The following is a 22,694-nucleotide window of genomic DNA, read 5'->3' as shown; positions in this document are numbered from 1 at the left end:
AAGTAAGGGCAAATTTGGCCTCGTCACATTCCTGCAGTGGAATCATAAAGAACATATCCATTATATCTAGGGTTGCCCTCCATGTGTGAGACGCTCCCTGGATTTGGGTTACTAACTCTGCAATATTTGGTACAGCAGTAGTTAAAGGTGCAGCCTTGGCATTCAACCGCCTGTAATCAATTGTAAGCTGCCACTGTCCATTCGTCTTTTTTACCGGCCAGACAGGAGAATTATATGGGGAGTGAGTGCGAGTGATAACATCTCTTTTTTCCAAGTCTGCTACCACCCTGTCAATGCCCGACTGCATGGTCGCTGGCAGCAGATATTGTCTCACATTGGTAAGTTTTGATGGGGGCAAGGGTATAGGCATCTCTAATAGATTTATACTTTTTGTCTCATCCCCTCCTGCATTAACTCGCCCAGTGAAGCTCCAAACTGAGCCATCGGGGAGTTTCCATGTTCTGCCAAGTAATAAATCAAATCCCAATATGTTAGTATTGGCTGCACCCACCAACACTTCAGTTCAAGTCAATTTATTTTCCCCCAGGAGCCATAAAGTGATCTTTGCCGTGGGGCATTCCTTTATGATCCCATCAATTCCTGTGAATTTTAACTTGTGGTGACCGGGTTTAACATTTAGGCATTCTGCGGTCTCCTTAGTAATCACTGATATTTGGGCACCAGTGTCAATAAGAAAATTTACAAAAACTCTCTGGGGTCCCACTGGTATAGCAATAATTGGTTCATGATGTTTACTAGAGAGCCACTGCATAGCTAACACCCTGGGGGCATACGTTTTTTTGCAGTGTATCTTTCCTGTTATTCAAATCCCTCTGTGGCACTGAGGGTGTGAGTTTGTCAGGGGTTATAGGCCTCCCTGGTGACTGATCTCCCTTTAGTGAATCAGTTCTCCTACTCAGCAATTTTACCAGAGCTTGGAGATCAGCAGTGGATGAGCCATGTAACAACCATCGAGACACTCCCATCACCACAGCCCGTCGCCAGAGATGACAGGCCTGTCTCTGAGGCTCCTGAGGCAAAAGGAATCCGGGACTCACAGATAAAACACCACAAAGGAAGGCCACCTGAAGAGCAACACGAAGGAAATGGAGCCATTCCAGTTAATAAGTCAGCCCCATTGGGCGCCCAGCTGAAGGGCCTTTACACAAATGCACACAGCATGGGGAACAAGCCAGAGGAATTAGAGACGTGCGCACGCCTCCAGGGCTATGATCTTATTGGCATTACCGAGACGTGGTGGGATGGCTCTTATGACTGGAGTGTTGGAATGGAGGGTTACAGACTCTTCAGGAAGGACAGGCTGGGCAGACAGGGAGGGGGTGTTGCCTCTGTGTCAATGACCAGCTGGAGTGTGTGGAGCTCCACCTGGGGATGGATGGATGAAGACCCAACAGAGAGCTTATGGGTCAGGATTAAAGGGAGCACGGGGGCAGGTGATGTTACAGTAGGGGTCTGCTACAGACCACCAGATCAGAGTGACAGGGAGGATGAGGCCCTCTATAGACAGATAGGAGCAGCATCGTGCTCGCACACCCTGGTCCTCATGGGGGACTTCAACCACCCCGATATCTGTTGGAAGGACAACACAGCAGGGCGCAAGAAATCCAGGAAGTTCTCGGAATGTGTTGATGATAACTTCTTCAAATGATTGAGGAGCCAACGAGGAAAGGAGCTGTGCTGGACCTTGTCCTTACCAACAAGGAGGGGCTGGTGGGGAATGTCAAGTTCAAGGGTAGCCTCGGCTGCAGCGATCATGAAATGGTAGAATTCAAGATTCATAGGGCAGTGAGGAGGGTGTGCAGCAAGCTCACTACCCTGGACTTCAGAAGAGCAGACTTTGGACTCCTGAGAGATCTGTTTGGCAGGGTAGCGTGGGAAAAAGAACTGGAGGGGAGAGGGGCCCAAGAAAGCTGGTTGGCATTCAAGGATCGCCTCCTCCAAGCTCAGGAGAGGTGCATCCCAAAAAAGAAGAAGTCAGGCAAAATAGCCAGGAGGCCTGCGTGGATGAACAAGGAACTGCTGGACAAACTCAGGACCAAAAAGGAGGCCTATAGTGGGTGGAAGCAGGGATGGGTAGACTGGGCAGAATATAGAGAAACTGTCCGAGTGGCCAGGAACCAGATCAGGCAAGCGAAAGCCCAGGCAGAACTAAATCTAGCCAGGGACATCAAAGACAATAAGAAAAACTTCTATAGATATGTCAGGGATAAAGGCAAGACTAGGGAAGTTGTGGGCCCTCTCCAGAAGGAAACGGGAGACCTGGCCTCCCAGGATATGGATAAGGCTGAGCTACTGAACAACTTTTTTGCCTCAGTCTTCACCGGCAAGGGCTCTAACCACACTGCCCAAGTCATGGAAGGCAAAAACGGGGGCTCTGAGAATGAAGAACTGCCCACAGTAGAAGATCAAGTTTGAGACCACCTAAGGAACCTGAAGGTGCATAAGTCCATGGGACCTGATGAAATCCACCCACGGGTCCTGAGGGAGCTGGCGGATGAAGTTGCTAAGCCGCTACCCATCATATTTGAGAAATCGTGGCAATCTGGCAAAGTTCCCGCTGACTGGAAAAAGGGGAACATAACCCCAATATTCAAAACAGGAAAAAAAGAAGACCCAGGGAACTATAGGCCAGTCAGCCTCACCTCTGTGCCTGGCAAGATCATGGAGCAGATCCTCCTGGAATCTCTGCTAAGGCACATGGAAAATAAGGAGGTGATTTGAGACAGCCAACATGGCTTCACCAAGGGCAAATCGTGCCTGACAAATTTGGTGGCCTTTTACGATACTGCCACAGATTTGGTGGACAAGGGCAGAGCAACAGACGTCATCTACCTGGACTTATGCAAAGCATTTGACACTGTCCCGCACGACATCCTGGTCTCAAAATTGGAAACTCATGGATTCGATGGATGGACCACTCGGTGGATAAGGAACTGGCTGGATGGCCGCACTCAAAGGGTTGTGGTCAACGGCTCAATGTCCAAGTGGCGGCCAATGACGAGTGGTGTTCCTCAGGGGTCAGTAATAGGACCAGTGCTATTTAACATCTTTGTTGGAGACATGGACAGTGGGATAGAGTGCACCCTCAGCAAGTTTGCCGACGACACCAAGCTGTGTGGCGCGGTCGACACACTGGAGGGAAGTGATGCCATCCAGAGGGACCTGGACAGACTTGAGAGGTGGGCTCGTGCAAACCTCATGAAGTTCAACCAAGCCAAGTGCAGGGTCCTGCACCTGGGTCACAGCAATCCCAGGCACAAATACAGCTTAGGCGGAGAATGGCTAGAGAGCAGCCCTGAGGAGAAGGACTTGGGAGTGCTCGTGGATGAGAAGCTCAACATGAGCCGGCAGTGCGCACTGGCAGCCCAGAAAGCCAACTGCATCCTGGGCTGCATCAAAAGAAGTGTGGCCAGCAGGTTGAGGGAGGTGATTCTACCCCTCTACTCTGCTCTGGTGAGACCCCACCTGGAATACTGTGTCCAGCTTTGGAGTCCTCAACATAGAAAGGACATGGACCTGTTGGAACAGGTCCAGCAGAGGGCCACGAAGATGATCAGTGGGCTGGAGCCCCTCTCCTATGAAGACAGACTGAGAGAGCTGGGGTTGTTCAGCCTGGAGAAGAGAAGGCTCCAGGGAGACCTTATAGCAGCCTTCCAGTACCTAAAGGGAGCCTACAGGAGAGCCGGAGAGGGACTCTTTGTCAGGAAGTGTAGTGATAGGACAAGGGGTAATGGTTTTAAATTGAAAGAGGGGAGATTTAGATTAGATACCAGAAAGAAATTCTTTACTGTGAGGGTGGTGAGGCACTGGAACAGGTTGCCCAGGGAAGTTGTGGATGCCCCATCCCTGGAAGTGTTTAAGGCCAGGCTGGATGGGGCTTTGAGCAACCTGCTCTAGTGGAGGTGTCCCTGCCCATGGCAGAGGGGGTGGAACTCGATGGTCTTTAAGGTCCCTTCCAACTCTAACCATTCTATGATTCTATGATTCCTAAATAGTTGGTTAACCTTAGAAAAAGCAAAAAAAAAATTCTTGAGAAGTATCAATATGAGTATTTTGTTTACCCAAGGATGTTCAAGATACTGAAGAGTTATTGTAACAAGGGAGAAAACATCTACCCCACAGGAGAAGAAGAAGTGCCATTCTGTGTTTCCTCCAGTGAATGCCTCTCAGAGAAGAAAAGAGAAAAAGTGTAATCGTTAATTGTTTCCATGAGATGGTTTCTGAAGTACAGGGAAGGCATCAATGGAGGGCCCAAATACCAGATTAGAATCATAGAATCATAGAATCATAGAATCATAGAATGGCTAGAGTTGGAAAGGACCTTAAAGATCATCTAGTTCCAACCCCCCTGCCATGGGCAGGGACACCTCTCACTAGAGCAGGTTGCTCAAAGCCCCATCCAGCCTGGCCTTGAACACTTCCAGGGATGGGGCAGCCACAACTTCCCTGGGCAACCTGTTCCAGTGCCTCACCACCCTCACTGTAAAGAATTTCTTCCTTATATCTAATCTAAATCTCTTCTCTTCCAATTTAAAACCATTGCCCCTTGTCCTGTCACCACTCTTCCTGACAAAGAGTCCCTCTTCAGCTCTTCTGTAGGCTCCCTTCAGGTATTGATAGGCTGTTATAAGGTCTCCCCGGAGCCTTCTCTTCTCCAGGCTGAACAACCCCAGCTCTCTCAGTCTGTCCTCATAGGAGAGGTGCTCCATCCCTCTGATCATCCTCGTGGCCCTCCGCTGGACACGTTCCAACAGGTCCATGTCCTTTCTGTGTTGAGGACTCCAAAGCTGGACACAGTACTCCAGGTGGGGGTCTCACGAGCGCAGAGTAGAGGGGCAGAATCACCTCGCGAGACCTGCTGGCCACACTTCTCCTGATGCAGCCCAGGACACGGTTGGCTCTCTGGGCTGCCAGTGCACACTGCCTGCTCATGTTGAGCTTCTCATCCATAAGCACTCCCAAGTCCTTCTCCTCGGGGCTGCTCTCCAGCCATTCTCCACCCAACTTGTATTTGTGCCTGGGGTTGCCACGTCCCAGGTGCAGGACCCTGCACTTGGCTTGGTTGAACTTCATGCAATTTGCACGAGCCCACCTCTCCAGCCTGTCTAGGTCCCTCTGGATGGCATCCCTTCCCTCCAGCGTGTCAACTGCGCCACCGAGCTTGGTGTCATCAGCAAACTTGCTGAGGGTGCACTCTATCCCACTGTCCATGTCACCGACAAAGATGTTAAATAGTACTGGTCCCAGTACCGACCCCTGCGGAACACCACTCGTTACTGGCCGCCACCTGGACATTGAGCCATTGATTGTAACCCTTTGGATGCGGCCATCCAGCCAGTTCCTTATCCACCGAGTGGTCCATCCATCGAATCCATGAGTTTCCAATTTTGAGACCAGGATGTCGTGCGGGACAGTGTCAAATGCTTTGCATAAGTCCAGGTAAATGACGTCAGTCGCTCTGCCCTTGTCTACCAAGTCTGTGGCAGTATTGTAAAAGGCCACCAAATTTGTCAGGCACGATTTGCCCTTGGTGAAGCCATGTTGGCTGTTTCCAATCACTTCTTTATTCTCCATGTGCCTTAGCAAGGATTTCAGGAGGATCTGCTCCATGATCTTGCCAGGCACAGAGGTGAGACTGACCGGCCTGTAGTTTCCCGGGTCTTCTTTGTTTCCTTTTTTGAATATTGGAGTTATGTTCCCTTTTTTCCAGTCAGTGGGAACTTCACCAGACTGCCACGATTTCTCAAATATGATGGAGAGGGGCTTAGCAACTTCGTCCGCCAGTTCTCTCAGGACCCGTGGATGGATTTCATCAGGTCCCATGGACTTATGCACCTTCAGGTTCTTTAAGAGGTCTCGAACCTCGTCTTCTTGTACTGTGGGTGGTTCTTCATTCCCAGAGCCCCTGTTCTTGCCCTCCGTGACTTGGGCAGTGTGGTTAGGGCCCTTGCCAGTGAAGACTGAGGCAAAGAAGTCATTCAGTAGCTCAGCCTTATCCATATCCTGGGTGACCAGGTCTCCCGTTTCCTTCCGGAGGGGACCCACAGCTTCCCTCGTCTTATTTTTATCCCTGATATATCTATAGAAGTTCTTCTTGTTATTTTTCACATCCCTGGCTAGATTTAGTTCTGCCTGGGCTTTCGCTTGCCTGATCAGGTTTCTGGTGACTCGGACAGCTTCTCTGTATTCTTCCCAGTCTACCTTTCCCTGCTTCCACCCTCTATAGGCCTCCTTTTTGGTCCTGAGTTTGTCCAGCAGTTCCTTGTTCATCCACGCCGGCCTACTGGCTATTTTGCCCGATTTCTTCTTTTTTGGGATGCACCTCTCCTGAGCTTGGAGGAGGCAATCCTTAAATACCACCCAGCTTTTTTGGGCCCCTCTCCCTTCCAGTTCTTTTTCCCACGCTACCTTACCAATCAGATCTCTCAGGAGATCAAAGTCTGCTCTTTTGAAGTCCAGGGTAGCCAGCTTGCTGCGCACCCTCCTTGCTGCCTTATGAATCTTGAATTCTATCATCTCATGGTCACTGCAGCCGAGGCTACCCTTGAATTTGACATTCCCGACCAGCCCCTCCTTGTTGGTGAGGACAAGGTCCAGCACTGCTCCTTTCCTCGTTGGTTCCTCTATTATTTGCAGAAGAAAGTTGTCGTCGACACATTCCAAGAACTTCCTGGATTTCCTGTGCTCTGCTGTGTTGTCCTTCCAACAGATGTCGGGGTGCTTGAAGTCCCCCATGAGGACCAGAGCGTGTGAGCGCGATGCTGCCCCTATCTGTTTGTAGAGGGCCACATCCTCGCTGTCACTTTGATCTGGTGGCCTGTAGCAGACTCCTACTGTAACATCACCTGCCCCCGTGCTCCCTTTAATCCTGACCCATAAGCTCTCTGTCTTGTCTTCATCCATCCCCAGGTGAAGCTCCATACATTCCAGCTGGTCCTTGACATAGAGGGCAAAGGCCTCTTTTTTATTATTATTATTTTTATTATTATTATTTTATTATTTTATTTTATCATAATTCTCCCAGGCAAAACACTACCAAGCACAGCAAACTGCAAAAGCTAAAACCAGCCTTTAACAAGCTCTCAAATTTGATGTACAGCAAAAAAAAAAAAAAAACGGGAGCATTGCGTGGATCTGATAAACCATTGTCAAGAACAGATAAGTCAACATCATTACCAGCAACTGTTAAACAGATATAATAATTATAAGTTCCCTCCAATACACTCTGGTCAAATCTGTCGTTATCTCAAATCCTTCGAGTTCCGCATTGGCCCCAAAATGGACTGTCATGGTTTAACCCCACTAGGTACCACACAGCTACTTGCTCACTTCCCTGTCCTAGTGGGATGGGGGAGAGGATCAGAAGGGTAAAAGTGTGAAAACTTGTGGGTTCATATAAGACAGTTTAATAAAAGAAAAAAGAACAACAAAAAGAAAAACAAACAAAGAAAAGCAAACCCAAGGAAAACAAGTGATGAAAAAAACCAACAATTGCTCACCACCAGACAGTCGATGCCTAGCCAGTCCCCGAGCAATGGCTGCCCCAGCAAACTCCTCCCTTAGGTTTTATTGCTGAGCACAATGTCATATGGTATGGAATATCCCTTTGGTCAGTTGGAGTCAGATGTCCCAGCTGTGTCCCCTCCAAACTTCTTGTGCACTCCCAGCCTACTCGCTGGCAGGATAGCCTGAAAAGCAGAAAAGGCCTTGACTCTGTGTAAGCACTGTTCAGCAATAACTAAAACATCCCTGCATTATCAACATTGTTTTCAGCACAAATCCAAAACATAGCACCATACAAGCTACTATGAAGAAAATTAACTCTATCCCAGTCAAAACCAGTGCTATCTTGTACTAGGGGAGCCCAGAACTGGACACAGGACTCCAGGTATGGCCTTAACAGTGTTGAATAAAGGGGAGGGATCACCTCCCTCAACCTGCTGGCAACGCTCCTCCTCATGCAGCCCAGAATATCATTAGCCTTCTTTGCTGCAAGGGCACATTGCTGGCTCATGTTCAACTTGATGTCCACTAGGACCCCCCCAGGGTCTTCTCTGCAGAGTTGCATTCCATCTGGTCAGCCCTCATCCTGTACTGGTGCCTGGGATTGTTCCTCCCCAGGTGCAGGGCGTGACACTTCTTGTTGAACTGCATGAGGTTCCCGTCAGCCTGTTTCTCCAGCCTGTTGCGGTCCCTCTAGATGGCAGCACAACAGTGTATCAGCCACTCCTCCCACTTTTGGGTCATCTGCAAACTTTCTGAGGTTACACATTGCCCAGTCATCCAGGTCATTAATGAAGATGCTGAACAAGATCAGACTCAGTATTGACCCCTGGGGTACACCACTAGTTACTGGCCTCCAATTAGTCTTTGTGCCACTGATCACCACCCTCTGGGCCTGGCCCTTCAGCCAGTTTTCATTCCACCTCACTGTCTGCTCATCCAGCCCATACTTCAACATCTTCCCTATGATAATCTTATAGGAGATGGTGTCAAAAGACCTACTGAAGTCTACATAGTCAATGTCCACTGCTCTCCCCTCTTCTACCAGGTCAGTCATTTCATCGCAGAAGTTTATCAAGTTGGTCAAGCATGACTTCCCCTTGGTGAATCCATGCTGACTACTCCTGATGATTTTCTTGTCCTCCATGTGCCTGGAAGTGGTTTCCAAGATTAGTTGCTGCATCACCTTCCCAGGGATCGAGGTGAGGCTGACCAGCCTGTAGTTCCCTGGGTCCTACTTCTTGCCCTTTTTGAAGATAGGAGTGACATTTACTTTCCTCCAGTCCTCAGGTACCTCTCTCAATCACCATGATCAATCCAAGATTATTGAGACCAGCTTCACAATGACATCAGCCAGCTCTCAGCACTTGTGGGTGTATCCCATCAGGGTCCATGGACTTATGTATGTCCATTTTTCTTAAGTATTCCCTGACCTGATCCTCTTTCACCAAGGGTACATCTTCCTTGCTCTAGCCTTTTTCCCTGGTGTCTGGGATTCCTGAAGGCCAGTCTTGCTAGTAAAGACTGAGATGTAGAAGGCATTCAGTACCTCAGACTTCCCTGTGTCCTGTTGTCGCGTTAAAAGGACTGTAGTTTTAATACTTGTCTGTCAGAGTCCCAGGACTTTCACTGATTTGCTATCAGAGTCCCAGCAAAGGACTTTCACTGAATCAGATTCACAAATAATCAAAATTAGTTATTTTATTGAGAGCAACAGAACAGATTCGAGATTGCTGTTGATAAATTCTAAATTCACTAACTACAATATCGCTAATTAATTAAGGTTAATATTGCTAGCAAAAATAATGATAGTACAATAATCTGGGGTTAACATTCACCAGAGGGTGAAAGGCGCAGTGCTTACCCAGAAAGGCGTCCCTGCCTGGGGTGGAGGAAGAGAACACAGCCAGTTGACTGGTCCGTCAGGTATCAAGTTTCTTCTCTCCCAATTTAACAGTCATTTTCTCTGTCTTTTTAACCTCAAAATTATGAGGTTTCCCTCCCCTAGGTGACGCGTAGTATGATTTGGGTGGAGACACGAGTGCTATAGTCATATATGTTTAGCATGATCTCTAAAATCTTCATTAGCATATACAGGGGTGTCAACTTTAATATGCATTTCACAGGTAATGAGGCAAAGGTCAATTATCGGGCATGGTAGCCTCTGGAGGAAACAAAGAACTACACACAGTCTCTGTTATTTTGATTTTACTGTCTTTGCTGACAAAAAGCAGGACTGTCCTGGCTCCCCAGGACTCCCTGTTATTTATACATCCTGTGATAGCCAGACAAGTCTTCACTCTCCTGGATTGCACAAGAGATAGCAAAGCCAGTCTTTAATTGCTCTTTGAGAACAGAGACTTCACCTCATTATCCAAATTCCACACCTGTGTCACCAGGGCCCCGCCCCATTCAGCAGCTAGCCCGCATTTTCCCTAGTCTTTCTTTTGTCACCTATGTACTTAAAGAAGCCCTTCTTGTTGTCTTTGACATCCCCGGCCAGATTCAATTCCCTTTGGGCTTTAACTTTCCTAACACTCAGAAAGTGCCTCTGTATTCCTCCCAGGTTACCTGTCCCTGCTTCCACCTTCTGTATGCTTCCTTTTTGTGTTTGGAGTTTAGCCAGGAGCTCCTTGTTCATCCATGCAGCCCTCCTGGCATTTTTGCCTGACTTCCTGCTCGTTGGGATGGACATCTTGGAGGAGGTGATTCTTGAATATCATCAACCAATTTTCTTGGGCCCCTCTTCTCTCCAGGGCCTTATCTCATGGGACTCTTCCAAGCAGATCCCTGAAGAAACCAAAGTCTGCTCTCCTGAAGTCCAGGGTTGTGAGCTTGTTTTTTGCCCTGGTCCTTCCTCTCAGGATCCTGAACTCCATCATTTCATGGTCACTGCAGCCAAGGCTGCCTTTGACCTTCACATCCCCAATGAGCCCCTCCTTATTTGTGAATATGAGGTCCATCAGAGCACCTCTCCTCATTGGCTCCTCTATCACTTGGGTTGAGAAGCGGTTCTTGATGCTCTTCAGGAACCTCCTGGATTGCTTGTGCCCTGCTGTGCTGTCTCTCCAGCAGATATCAGTGTGGCTCAAGTTCCCCATGAGGACCAGGGCCTGCAAACATAAGGCTACTTCTAACTGTCTATAGAAGGCCTCATCCGCTTGTTCTTCCTGGTCAGATGGCCTATATCAGACACCCACTGCAATGTCACCTTTACCTGTCTTCTCTTTAATCCTTACCCATAAGCTCTCAGTTGGCTTATCATCCATCCCCAGGCAGAACTCCATGCATTCCAGCTGTTCTGTTACATAAAGGGCAATTCCCTCTCCTCATCTTCCCATCCTGTCCTTCCTAAAGAGCCTGTATCCCTCCATTGCAACACTCCAGTCATGGGAGCCATCCCACCATGTTTCCATAATCCCAACAAGATCCTAGCCCTTCAACTGAATACACATCTCTAATTCATCATGTTTATTCCCTATACTTCATGCATTAGTGTACAGGCACTTCAGAGAGGCACCACAGCAAGCTGATTTCCCAGAAAGGGTCTGTTTCCCTCCCACATCAGTGCCTTCTAGGCACTTCCTTGCTTACCTGCCAATGCTGGAGGTGACCCTACTTAAGCCCTGTTTTGCTGATTTTGTGATCCCTTTCAGTCACATCACCCCAGGCCCTTTGCTCTTCAGCGCTGTCCATCACTCTCTCACAGAGTTGCTGGTTACTCTCTCCCTCCCCCATCGTTCTTAGTTTAAAGCCCTCCTTATGAGGTTAGCCATCCTGCTGACAAAGATACTTATACCCTGCTTAGTGAGGTGGATCCCATCTCTCCCAAGTTCATCCTTAAACAGGGACCCATGGTCATAGAAACCAAAACCCTGTTGCTGACACCAGCTCCCCAAGCAGTTATTAGTATGCAGTATCAGTCCCCTTCTCCTCACACCCTTTCCTCTCGCTGGCAGGACCAAGGAGAACACCACCTAGGCCCCCATACCCCTGATTATCACCCCCAGAGCTCTATAGTCACTTTTGACTCCAGGTTGCCCCTGATAGTATCATTTGTGCCTGCATGGAAGAAGGGGGTAATAGTCAAAGGGTCAGACAAGCTTCAGCAGTCTCTCCATAGCATCCCAGATCCAGGCCTCTGGCAAGCAGCAAACCTCTCTATATGACAGGTCAGGTCAACAGATGGGTGCCTCCATCCCTTGCAGCAGGGAGTCACCCACTACCATCACTCACCACTTCTTCCTGGTGATCTTGCATGGTTTAGGGGTAGTTGGCCTAGATGCTTTTCTTGAAAGTACACCCAACTCCTCCTCAGCTTTGAGGGCAGTGAATCTGTTCCACAGTTGCAAGCCTTCAGGTGGAGCCGGTAGTTTTCCTCTTTTTGCCAGAAGTCACCAGCTTTCATATTTCACCTTCCCCAGAGGTTGCACTTGCCATTCTGCTAGGGACAGACTCTTGCCTGTGTTTCCACTGCAGCTGGGGTCCAGGGCTCTTGAAGCTGTTGTGTCTCTGAGAAGATCCTGACTCTATCTGTGATGCTGCACAGCCTGCAGACTTCCTCCTGTAATTCCTCCACTTGATGACTGCAGGACAAAAGGCCACCGCTACCAGCCTCAAGGAAAGGTCCCAGGCATTCCCTGCAGCCTATACTTGCAAGGCTGCATCCACCATCTAAAGCTCTATCTAGGTCAAAGCCTCTACCACGGCAGGGGCAGCTGCTCTAATACTTGCTGAGGACTATGTCCTATGGCATGTCACCACCATACCTAAGAACATATAGGATGATTTGAACTGTGATGAGGATCTCCTTCTGCAACAGCCGTTGTCTCCGGGAGGCTGTACTCCAGGCCTGGCTCTTTTATAGGCCTCTCCCTAGCACCAGCTAAAAGGGGGTTTGACCCTCTCTAATCAGCAGGTAGCTGTAACAAAGGCTCCAGGCACCTTGGGTCAAGGGCAGCTGACCATGCTTGTTAGAAGCTGCTAGAGCTTCCTCAGGCCCACATCCTTGTGGCTCCCCTTAACTTGTCCTTATTTGGCAACAGTAGGCACCCTCAAGTTCTCCGAGGGTTCCCAGGAGTTCCCGAATGATCCTGGATCCTGTCCTCAGAAGCTCTCAAAGCAAAACCCAGAGACTGCTGTGCAAACTTGCATCTGTTGGCTGCCTCTGTTAGCTGTACTCATCTTGATGGATATGGCATCTGGATACTAGGGCTGAGGCTCTCCTGGGACAGTCCTGGGAGGGGCCCAGACAGGGTGTCTGGTTTTGAGTCCCTAATTGGGGTTGTCCACTTGCCTTTGTGCCTCTGTGCTCTTCTGGGCTTGTGGAGATGGGTCTTTGATGGGCTGATAGTTTTCCTGTGATGTGCCTGGGAGGAGCCAGGGCAGAATATTATTTGGACTCCTCCACCTGCCATTGTCTCTCTGTTCTCCTTTGTGGGTGTGCAGATGGGCTTTTTATCACATAGCATAATATCTCTCACCAGTGTTATGAACAGAGAGATATAAAAGGATGTTTGGTACAAAATATTTTTTTCTTTCCCTTGTGTATATTTGATATAGTGGGTGGAGTCTTGGCATTCTGAAGACCATGGTCATTTAGGCAGGTAAATTTGCTTAGTTGTCTTAGAAGGACTAGATGTTATATACCACAGGATGGTATGGAAGTGATAGGAAACTGAAAGGATGAATCGGGGAATATGCTGGACTTTTTTTCAGTCTCTGGCTAGATTTCTAAGCACAGCACAAATACAGTCTAGATCAGTGGTCTCCAAAGTGGGTGTGCAAGACAATCCATTGTCATGTGGGAAGAAAATATTTTTGTACTGTTAATAAATAAAATAAAAATTTTGCCCAGAACTGAACACAGCCCTCGAGGTGAGGCCTCACTAGTACCGAGTACAGAGGCACCATCACTTCCCTACTCCTGCTGGCCACGCTATTCCTGATACAAGCCAGGATGCCGTTGGCCTCCTTGGCCACCTGGGCACACTGCTGGCTCATGTTCAGCCGGCTGTCCACCAGCACCCCCAGGTCCTTTTCTGCTGGGCAGCTTTCCAGCCACTCTTCCCCAAGCCTGTAGCGTTGCCTGGGGTTGTTGTGACTGAAATGCAGGACCTGGCACTTGGCCTTATTAAACCTCATCCCATCGGCCTTGGCCCATTGATCCAACCTGTCCAGGTCCCTCTATAGAGCCTGCCGACCCTCAAGCAGATCAACACTCCCACCTAGTTTGGTGTCATCTGCAAACTTACTGAGGGTGCATTCAATTTCCTTATCTAGATCATCAATAAAGATATTAAACAAGACTGGCCCCAAAACTGAGCCACTGGTGACTGGCCGCCAACTGGATTTCACCCCATTGATCACAACTCTCTGGGCACGGCCATCCAGCCAGTTTTTTACCCAGTGAAGAGTACACTTGTCTATGCCATGATTCGCCAGCTTCTCAAGGAGAATGCTGTGGGGGACGGTGTCAAAGGCCTTACCAAAGTCCAGGTAGACAACGTCCACAGCCTTCCCCGCATCGAGAAGGCGGGTCACATGGTCATAGAAAGAGATCAAGTTGGTTAAGCAAGACCTCCCTTTCATAAACCCATGCTGGCTGGCCCTGATCCCTTGGCTGCCCTGCACTTGCCATGAGAGTTCACTCAAGATGATTCACTCAAAGTGGGGTGCCAGATAAGACCGTAGCTTTGTTGTGGGTGTGGCTATTTTACTATATGCAGATAGAACTAAGTTGATCCTAGGAACAATATATAATAGTTTAGATGAAGTGGTATAAGCTCCCCAATGTGAATTCCTCACTACTGCCATAACATCATATCAGGATAAATGCTTCATCTTTGTAAATCACTTCTATGGTGCTGTTCCTTGGCAAACTTTAAAGAGCACAATATTATGCAACAGTAGCAGATCATGTATCACCTATTAAGGACTAATTCTACATTTTATTTAATGAAACTCTGTTCACTGTGTCCTTCAGGATCTTAGCTCTAGCAGAGATCAATGTATTCTTTAGCTTTTTTTATTCTTTTACTTATCTATAGTAAACTAATGCTGATAATTAAAATTCTTATTTAAATTGCTCATTCTTGTCTGCCACAGGGAAATACAGGCAGGAATGATCAGAATTTAGAGGAGACTGAGGGGAGACCTTATTGTTCTGTACAAGTACCTGAAGGGAGGCTGTAGAGAGACGGGGGTCGGTCTCTTCTCCCAAGTCACAGATGATAGGACAAGGGGTAATGGCTTCAAGTTGCGCCAGGGGAAGTTCAGGTTGGATATTAGGAAACATTTCTTTACTGAAAGGGTTATCAGGCATTGGAATGGGCTGCCCAGGGAGGTGGTGGAGTCACCATCCCTGGAGGTATTTAAGAAACGTGTAGACATGGTTCTTCAGGGCATGCTCTAGTGTCCAAGATTACTGGTTTGTGGTGGGGTGCTGTGTGGGTGGGTGATGGTTTTTGGTTTGGTTGTTGTTGTTGTGTGTTCAGGTGGTGGGTGGTGGTTTTGTTTGTGGTGTGTTTTTGTTTTTTTTTGTTTTTTTTTTTTTTTACTGTTGGTTGGACTCGATGATCTCTGAGGTCCCTTCCAACCACTACGATTCTGATTCTGATTCTGATTCTGAATTTGTAAGGCTAAACTGTGTGTAGTATGTGTGTGTGTGTTTTCCAAAACCTTGGTAATTTGTATTGTATCTTACTAGTGTTAGAACAGAACATTCGGCATTTGAATTCCTTGACATACTGTACTGGCAACTTAATATGTACACTTCCTATTTCTCCCTGACATTTTCAGCTATAATGTGGCACTGGATGGGTTCATATGTCTATTATTTCTTTTGTTTTAGTTTGGTTTTAATCAACAAAACATAAAGGGAGGGAAAAAATGGCTAGTTTTTCAGGTCCTTGGATCTGGTGTAGAAAATTGTGGATTTTGCATCACCTATCAGATGAATTTGTCACACTGTTCCACTGAATTTGATGAAGTTTCTTCAGGATGTAAAATGTTGAACAGTGTGATGTTGAATAGTGTGATGTTGAACAGTGTGTACATGATGTGCGTGAACTAAAAAAGCTGTGTCACATGCCATTTTGGTCACATTCTTTTCTCTTTTTTTGACATAGGAAAAGAAATCTAAGATATATATATTAAGGGGGAAAAAAAAAATGGATTCACAAGATTGTGTCCCAACAAATTCAAAGCAAGATATCAGCCATCACATAAAGGGTAGCTCTGGTAAGCATTATCTTTGTGGCTATTGTGCAGCCTTCACCAATATAGCAGTCACCTTTCCCATCCAGAAGGTCCTCTTTCGACAACAATTGTATGGCTTGAAAACAAAGGATGCGGTACATCAGCTGCAGAAAGATGGAATTCGAAATCTCTATCGTGGAATCCTTCCTCCATTAATGCAAAAAACAACCACCCTGGCTCTAATGTTTGGCTTGTATGAAGATTTCTCCTCCTTGCTCCGTAGTCACACAAGTGCACCTGAACTTCTAACTCGCAGCATGGCAGCAGTGCTTGCAGGGACCACGGAAGCCCTTCTTACACCTTTTGAACGAGTTCAGACTTTGCTTCAGGACTACAAACATCATGACAAATTTACAAACACTTACCAGGCTTTCAAGGTACTAAAAGTCTATGGGATTAGAGAATATTATCGGGGTTTAGTGCCTATTCTGCTCCGGAATGGAAGCAGTAACATCCTCTTCTTTGGCCTACGAGGACCTATCAAGCAATGTCTGCCTGAAGCAACTTCTTATAGCACTCACTTGGTCAATGACTTTATCTGTGGAGGGCTGTTGGGTGCCATGCTGGGATCCTTATTTTTCCCAATGAATGTTGTAAAAGCTCGCATGCAGTCTCAAATTGGTGGTGAATTTCAGTCTTTTTCAAAAGTTTTTGTGACAATCTGGCTAGAACGTGATAAAAAATTGATGCATCTTTTCAGAGGAGCCCATCTGAATTACCATCGTTCTGTCCTGTCCTGGGGCATAATCAATGCAACATATGAATTCTTGCTAAAGCTGTTATGAAAAATGTTACCTTCCTTTGAAGCCCCTCTATTCACTTGGGTATTTGTACATTTGAGGTCACTTAGTCTCTGGGAATAGATTAATTTATGGAACTTTTTGTGAATAACATGAAACTTGGAGAGAATTCAAAGCAGCAGTTACATTTCAGTAGGGAGATGGGTGATATTGTGTGGCTGCTTAGTGTGAAAGGTAATGAATCTTATTAATGGCCTTCGATATTTATGGGGTAAATGGCAATACATCTAAATCTTGATGCAACTGAATATACTTCTAAACAAATTAAAGTATTTATATGCTGGTGGATAAATTTACCCACAGTGGAATAATTAGACAAATGAAAAAGAAAAAAAAAATTTGTATATCGGTCTAGTAGCTTATTCTATCATTTCTGATGTTTCCTAATACTCCCAGTGATCAAATTTTTCATTGTGCACATTGTGTAATATGGAAATCAAGAAGGGGCCAATGAAAGCTACTTCTCTTGTTTAATACACTACAGAGGGTTAAGAACTAAACTTCCAGTTTCTTGGGGTTCTAAATTGTCTTTGCAGTTTAAATAGAAGCAGTCAATTTCTGATGAGGATTACTTTATTTCTGAAACTCAAGTTTAAACTGAGCCTACACAAACTATTTTGCCAACCATTTTACTGCTCAGCTTTAATATGAACATCATCTCATTCATCAACATAAGGGTAGCTACTGAATATTTAACTTCAGTGTAAACTGATCCAGTGCAAAGTGATATTGTGCCTATGTATGTGTGTGCCTTGAAATGGAAAGGTGGAAGGAGCAAAACAGCAATTTTATCTCAAGCTTTAAAAGTGTTCTTCCTTGTTGTATGACCTTCTACTTGCAAATTTGGTATACTCAAGTTTTCTGCTTTTGTATTGCTTTGTTTCCGTTGCAGACATATGAAAACTGATCTCTCTCTATAATGTTCAAAAAGTATTACAGATTCCTCTGATTGTCAAACTACTTGATTAACAGTTTTTTTATTTATCTTTGGAATACTATTTTTGTTTAATTTGGGCTGTGGCAGAATTTTACATCAACACTGACAAAGTGAGATTTCTGGGTATAAGCATTTAAGGCGTTAAAGGGAAAGCAAGCATAACTACCAAACAGGTAACTGTCTTAATTTTTTTTCTTTTTTTCTATTTTTTTTTTTTTTTGAGGGAGGGGGTGTTATGCATGAAAGTTCACAAAGTATTCTTTGTTTTAGGGGGTGGGGCAGGAAAGCTTTCAGAAACTATTTTGAATTGTTCTTTTCCTGGGCTTCAGGCCCTGTAAAACTAGCAGTGATAATACAGTAAAGCAATAAAAGGAGTTGTGTGGCTAATAACTTACACTTCAAGCATATGTAATTTGGTTAACAGATATGCAGTAGACAGGGGTGTGGTCAGCTGCTATGCATGAAGGTTACTTGCATGTTTCATTCACCAACAAAGAGAAAGGTGTAAAAGTGTATTAGCAAACATATAAACATGACCCCAAGTAAATCCTAGAGCGAGGAAGAAAAAAAACAAAGAAACCATCAACATGAACATCATATTGCTCCTGGCCATGGACTACAGTTGCTAACAACTCACCATAAGCACTCCCCCCACCACCACCAGAATGAAACCCCTGACCTTAGGACCCAGAAGAGCAGTGAAAGGGTGAGCATAACACCAGGGAAAGGAATAGAAACTGAGAGGTACGTGTTACAATTTTAACAACATCATTATTCTTTCTAATAAGATAGGGATAAGAGTGTCTCCACAAACAGGGAAGTTAAATGAAATTACCGGAGTGAGATAGCCAAAAGAATAGGAGAGTTAATTGAAGCTGCAGGAGTGAGATAACCAAAAAATAGGGGAATTGACTGAAAATGCAAAAGTTAGACAATTATAAAACCGCAAAAGTTGAACTTTTATGTAATAGGTGGATTGAGAAGTCTGTACCTTCCAAGTACCTCAGCCAATGGGGAAAAGAAGAGGGTTTCATGCGGCCAGGGAATTAGGATAAAATGGAGGCTGCGTCCTCCGGAAAATTGAGAGACCCCCAGGGGAATGCCCCAGTGGACTCTCCCTTTATTCAAATAAAGTCTTTGCAGGACTCCTCTGTCTCCTTTGTGAACATCGACCTCTGGCTGTGGGATTTTCTGCACAAGTCGGGGCTTGTCCGGGATCCTTCCACCTTCCAGGGACGGCGGATGACGAATGGAGCTGACGGCACACCTCACCAGAATTTTGGTGATCAGTTCCCTTCGACGGCTGCTGGGACTGGATGACTGATTGGGTACCCGAGACTGTTCAGGAGACAGATGAACAACGGACCACAGGGGTCCGTGAAGAGGTCTGCCGGGAGAGACCATTGGAAACCTCACCGGTGAGTACTATGGGAAATTCAGGGAGTAAAAGAGGGAGGATGCCCAGGGAGGGCAGTAAGGGAAAGTCGAGAAAGAGTCTCAACGACCGGGATGACGATCCCGAAATACCCTTGGAAAGTCCCTTGGGGAGAATGTTAAGATCTTGGGGAGATCTACACATTCACCCAGAAATAACTAAGGAAACAATGGTAAAGTTTTGTTATTTTATCTGGCCTGAATATAATTTGCAAAAAGGTTTTAGATGGCCTCCTCTTGGGTCGGATGATGTTAGTCTTTGTCAGTGTTTATGCTTATACTTAAATGACACTGAGAAAGGACTCACTGAAAAAGAATGTGGGGAAATATGGTTAAGGGTGCCACCAACAGGAATTTGTGTAGTCAGTGGGAGAAGAAATAAGGGAGAGTCGGAAAATGGGGGGAGAAAGGGGACAGAGAAGGAGATGTGGGATGTTCTTCAGTGTCTTCTCTCGCCTTATAGCTGAGCCCCTCCAAGTCCCCCAGGCTGCTGGGCCTTTATACCCCCAAATCCCAGATCAAGAAATTCAGGGAGAAACTGTCTCTACAGCCCTTCTTAAAGACAACAACAGTGGAGGGGAGGATGGGCAAGAAATTGTCCCCATCTAGAACTAGAAGGGGGACACAATATGAAGCACCAAGGGTGCCTAAAACCCAGGAGGCAAGCGGTCATCAGATGCCTCTTCGCCAGGTCCCTTTGGGCAGAAAAGGGGGGGATTTGGGTTTGTAATTGTACCCCTTACAACTCAGGACATAAGAGGGTTGAAAAAGGAATTACCCCCATACCTGGATGACCCCATAGGGGTGGGGGGAAAGGTAGACGAATATCTAGGGAATGCAGATTATACCTGGAAGGACTGGGATTTTCTTCTGGGAATTTTATTTGGGCCACAGGAAAAACAAATGATTTTGCAAAAAGCCCGTCAGTTGTGGGAAGATGAACACCCACAGGCAGCAGGGAACACAGGGCAGAATGCACCCATGGTTGATGGTGCAATCCCCCAGGTGGACCCCAATTAGGATCTAAACAATCAGGCTAACCTAATCTGCCTTCAGGATTACAGAGCCTATTTGATTAGAGCAATTAAGACAGTGGTTCCCAGAACTAACAATATGACAAAGGCTATGTCCCTAGAACAGGAGAGAGATGAGACTCCTCCTCACTGGTTGGAAAGGACCAGGAATGCCTTAAGAAAACAGGGAGGGTTGGACCCCAAGGGACCGGCCTTTGACACACTGTTGAGGGTACAATTTGTCACCAAGTCCTGGCCTGACATAAGGAGAAGAATATAGAAAGATGAGGATTGGCAAAACAGGCCTTTGGACAAATTGGTTAGAAAGGCACAGCAGGTGTATGTAAGAAGGGATGAAGAGAGGGCAAAGACGAAGGCAGGAGTGATGGCACAGCTTTTACAGCCTCCAAAGGGAAAAATGCCGGGACCCCCAGGATTGAAGGGGAGGGGGCAACCATCAGGATTTAACAGAAACATGTCTTCCTCGGTGGGGAGGGGTCAGCCCAGGCCTCGGCTGGGAAGAAATCAGTGTGCTATTTGTAAGAAAGAAGGACATTGGAAGAGAGAGTGTCCATGGAGGCAGGTGGACCCTAATGAGGAGGAAGTCCACCAGTTGATGGATTGTTAGGGGTGTCAGGGGATCCCACTATTCCAGGGAACCACCACCTTGGAGCCCTTGATAACCTGTCGGGTGGGTCCAAATCAGGAGGAGGTACACTTTCTAGTGGATACCAGAGCCTCTCAATCTACTTTAAACTTTGTGCCTAAGGGGGCATGGTTGTCAAGAGAATGTGTAACTATCCAAGGAGTAAGTGGAAAGGATGAACGGGTACATTTCATCCAGCCGCTATTAATAGATATAGGAGATAAGTTTGAGATGCATGAATTTTTGTTTGTTCCTAATTGTGATTGTAATCTATTGGGGAGGGACCTGATGGCTAAATTAGGGATGCATATTAACATCATAAAGGGTGACGAAGAAGCGAGTACAGTTGTGACTTTGTGCAAATTGTCTGATAGGGCTTATGCTAAAGTAAACCCAGAGGTGTGGGCAGTCCCAGGGAAATATGGAAAACTAGATATGGAACCTCTTCAGGTTACTTTGAAACAGCCTGGTCAAGTGGTCTCTAAAAAGCAATACACCAGGCTGGCCTTCAGTGGCCAGGAAAGAGGAATGCGTTGGTCTGTCTACTGGATTTGGTGCTTTTTTAACATCCTTAACAGCACTCTCAGACCCAATTTAGGGAGGACTAAAAAAGAAGGAAGACTATCTGTTGCATGCTTGTTCTGTCTTGCAACCACTCAGTGATGCTTAACAGGATTCCAGCTTTGTGTCCTAGAAAAGAAAAATACCAGGATTGTTCAGGAGGCTATGAAACTGTGCTGCATTTCTCATCTGAAGTTGTTTTTTGGCAATTAAGACAGTCTGCAATAATTCCTAAGATTGCCCTTTGGATGCTTTAAAAGCTATGAAGTACTTCCCTTTTTTTCTGGAGGGATTGCAGGAACAGAAATGGGGAAGTCAGAATTAGCCTTCAATCCATGAGCAAGGCTCATACCTTTCATGACCTATAGTCCCTGAATTGGAGCACAGGCTCTACTCGTACTCTGACTTCACCTGAGTTTTTCCCTAACTTTCCTTCATAGTTGCCCCACTGCCAGCACACAGGAATTGAATCTAATTTATTTTTGATTGCCTTATACTTTTCCTGCATCACCAATACTTTCTGAGAATTTATTTGTGTAATTATAAATGAAGTAAAGCTCAGAGTGCTCTTGTGAAATATTCTACAGAGGAACATTACAGAGGCATGTGCTTACAAAGTGTGTTTGCTGGCTTGTTACCCAAAAATCCCACTAACTGACTATCCAATATAATATTTTTCTTGCTCAGAAAGCACGAGATCCCAGCATTTAGCATTTTTGAGTGTGATTTGCTAGTCTAACTACTGCATTGCACCTGGTCAGATAGACAGATAACAACTTAAAGAAAAAAAAAATCAACACAAACCCCCTCAATGATTTAAAGGTCATATTGGCTTTATAAAGATGCTGAGATATTAGAAACGTATTACCAAAATATAATTTACTTTTTTTTCCCTTAAAAATAATAAAATATATGAAAAAGTAGAAGGCATAACAGAAGCATGAGCATGTATGGTTAGTGAGATGGAAAAAAAAATAGACAAAAAAAGAAATACTAGGGAAAGAATTCTCTGTACATAGTTAAACATCTAGAGGTATATACATTGACTATGATGTGTACTGTGCACACTTTCATCTGATTTATTTTCTTAAAGGACTAATAAAATAAACCAGATGTGACCAGAATGTAAGAACTTCAAGACAATTTATCTTCATTCAAAATTATAAGCTTAATTTCTCTATTTTTAAAAGCATCACCTGATATGAATAAGAATTCCTTTACTACTGGGCTGACAGTACAACACTGAAAAGAGTCAGGAAGCAGTATTTCAAAATGCAGCATAAAATAAACCATTTATAACCTGAAAAATATGATCTCACCTTGAAAAATTACCAACCAAATTGCAGTAATAAACATGATTTTTAGTCATACAATATTGAAATTACTAAACACTTCAGAAATTATCTTTTAATTTTATTTATTCACAGATCCTTGGATCACAGAATCAGAATAGTTGAGGTTAGAAGGGACATCTGGAGATACTCTAGTTCAACCCCCCCTGCTAAAACCAGGCTCAACTA

At 45.7% G+C, this 22,694-nt stretch overlaps 1 protein-coding gene across 1 annotated transcript in view; it reads left to right on the top strand.

The window, feature by feature from the left end:
• Positions 1-18,661, top strand: part of LOC141476682 (mitochondrial nicotinamide adenine dinucleotide transporter SLC25A51-like) — a 34,578-nt gene extending 15,917 nt beyond the window's left edge. The window contains exon 2 of the mRNA XM_074165489.1: positions 15,654-18,661. Coding sequence (XP_074021590.1) covers positions 15,654-16,568 — 915 coding nt within the window. The 3' untranslated portion in view covers positions 16,569-18,661. The remainder of the gene's footprint in view (positions 1-15,653) is intronic.
• Positions 18,662-22,694: the final 4,033 nt, after the last annotated feature.

This window comes from Numenius arquata, chromosome W (assembly GCF_964106895.1).
Source record: "Numenius arquata chromosome W, bNumArq3.hap1.1, whole genome shotgun sequence".
Taxonomy (NCBI): domain Eukaryota; kingdom Metazoa; phylum Chordata; class Aves; order Charadriiformes; family Scolopacidae; genus Numenius; species Numenius arquata.
This window is presented reverse-complemented; position numbering and strand designations above follow the sequence as displayed.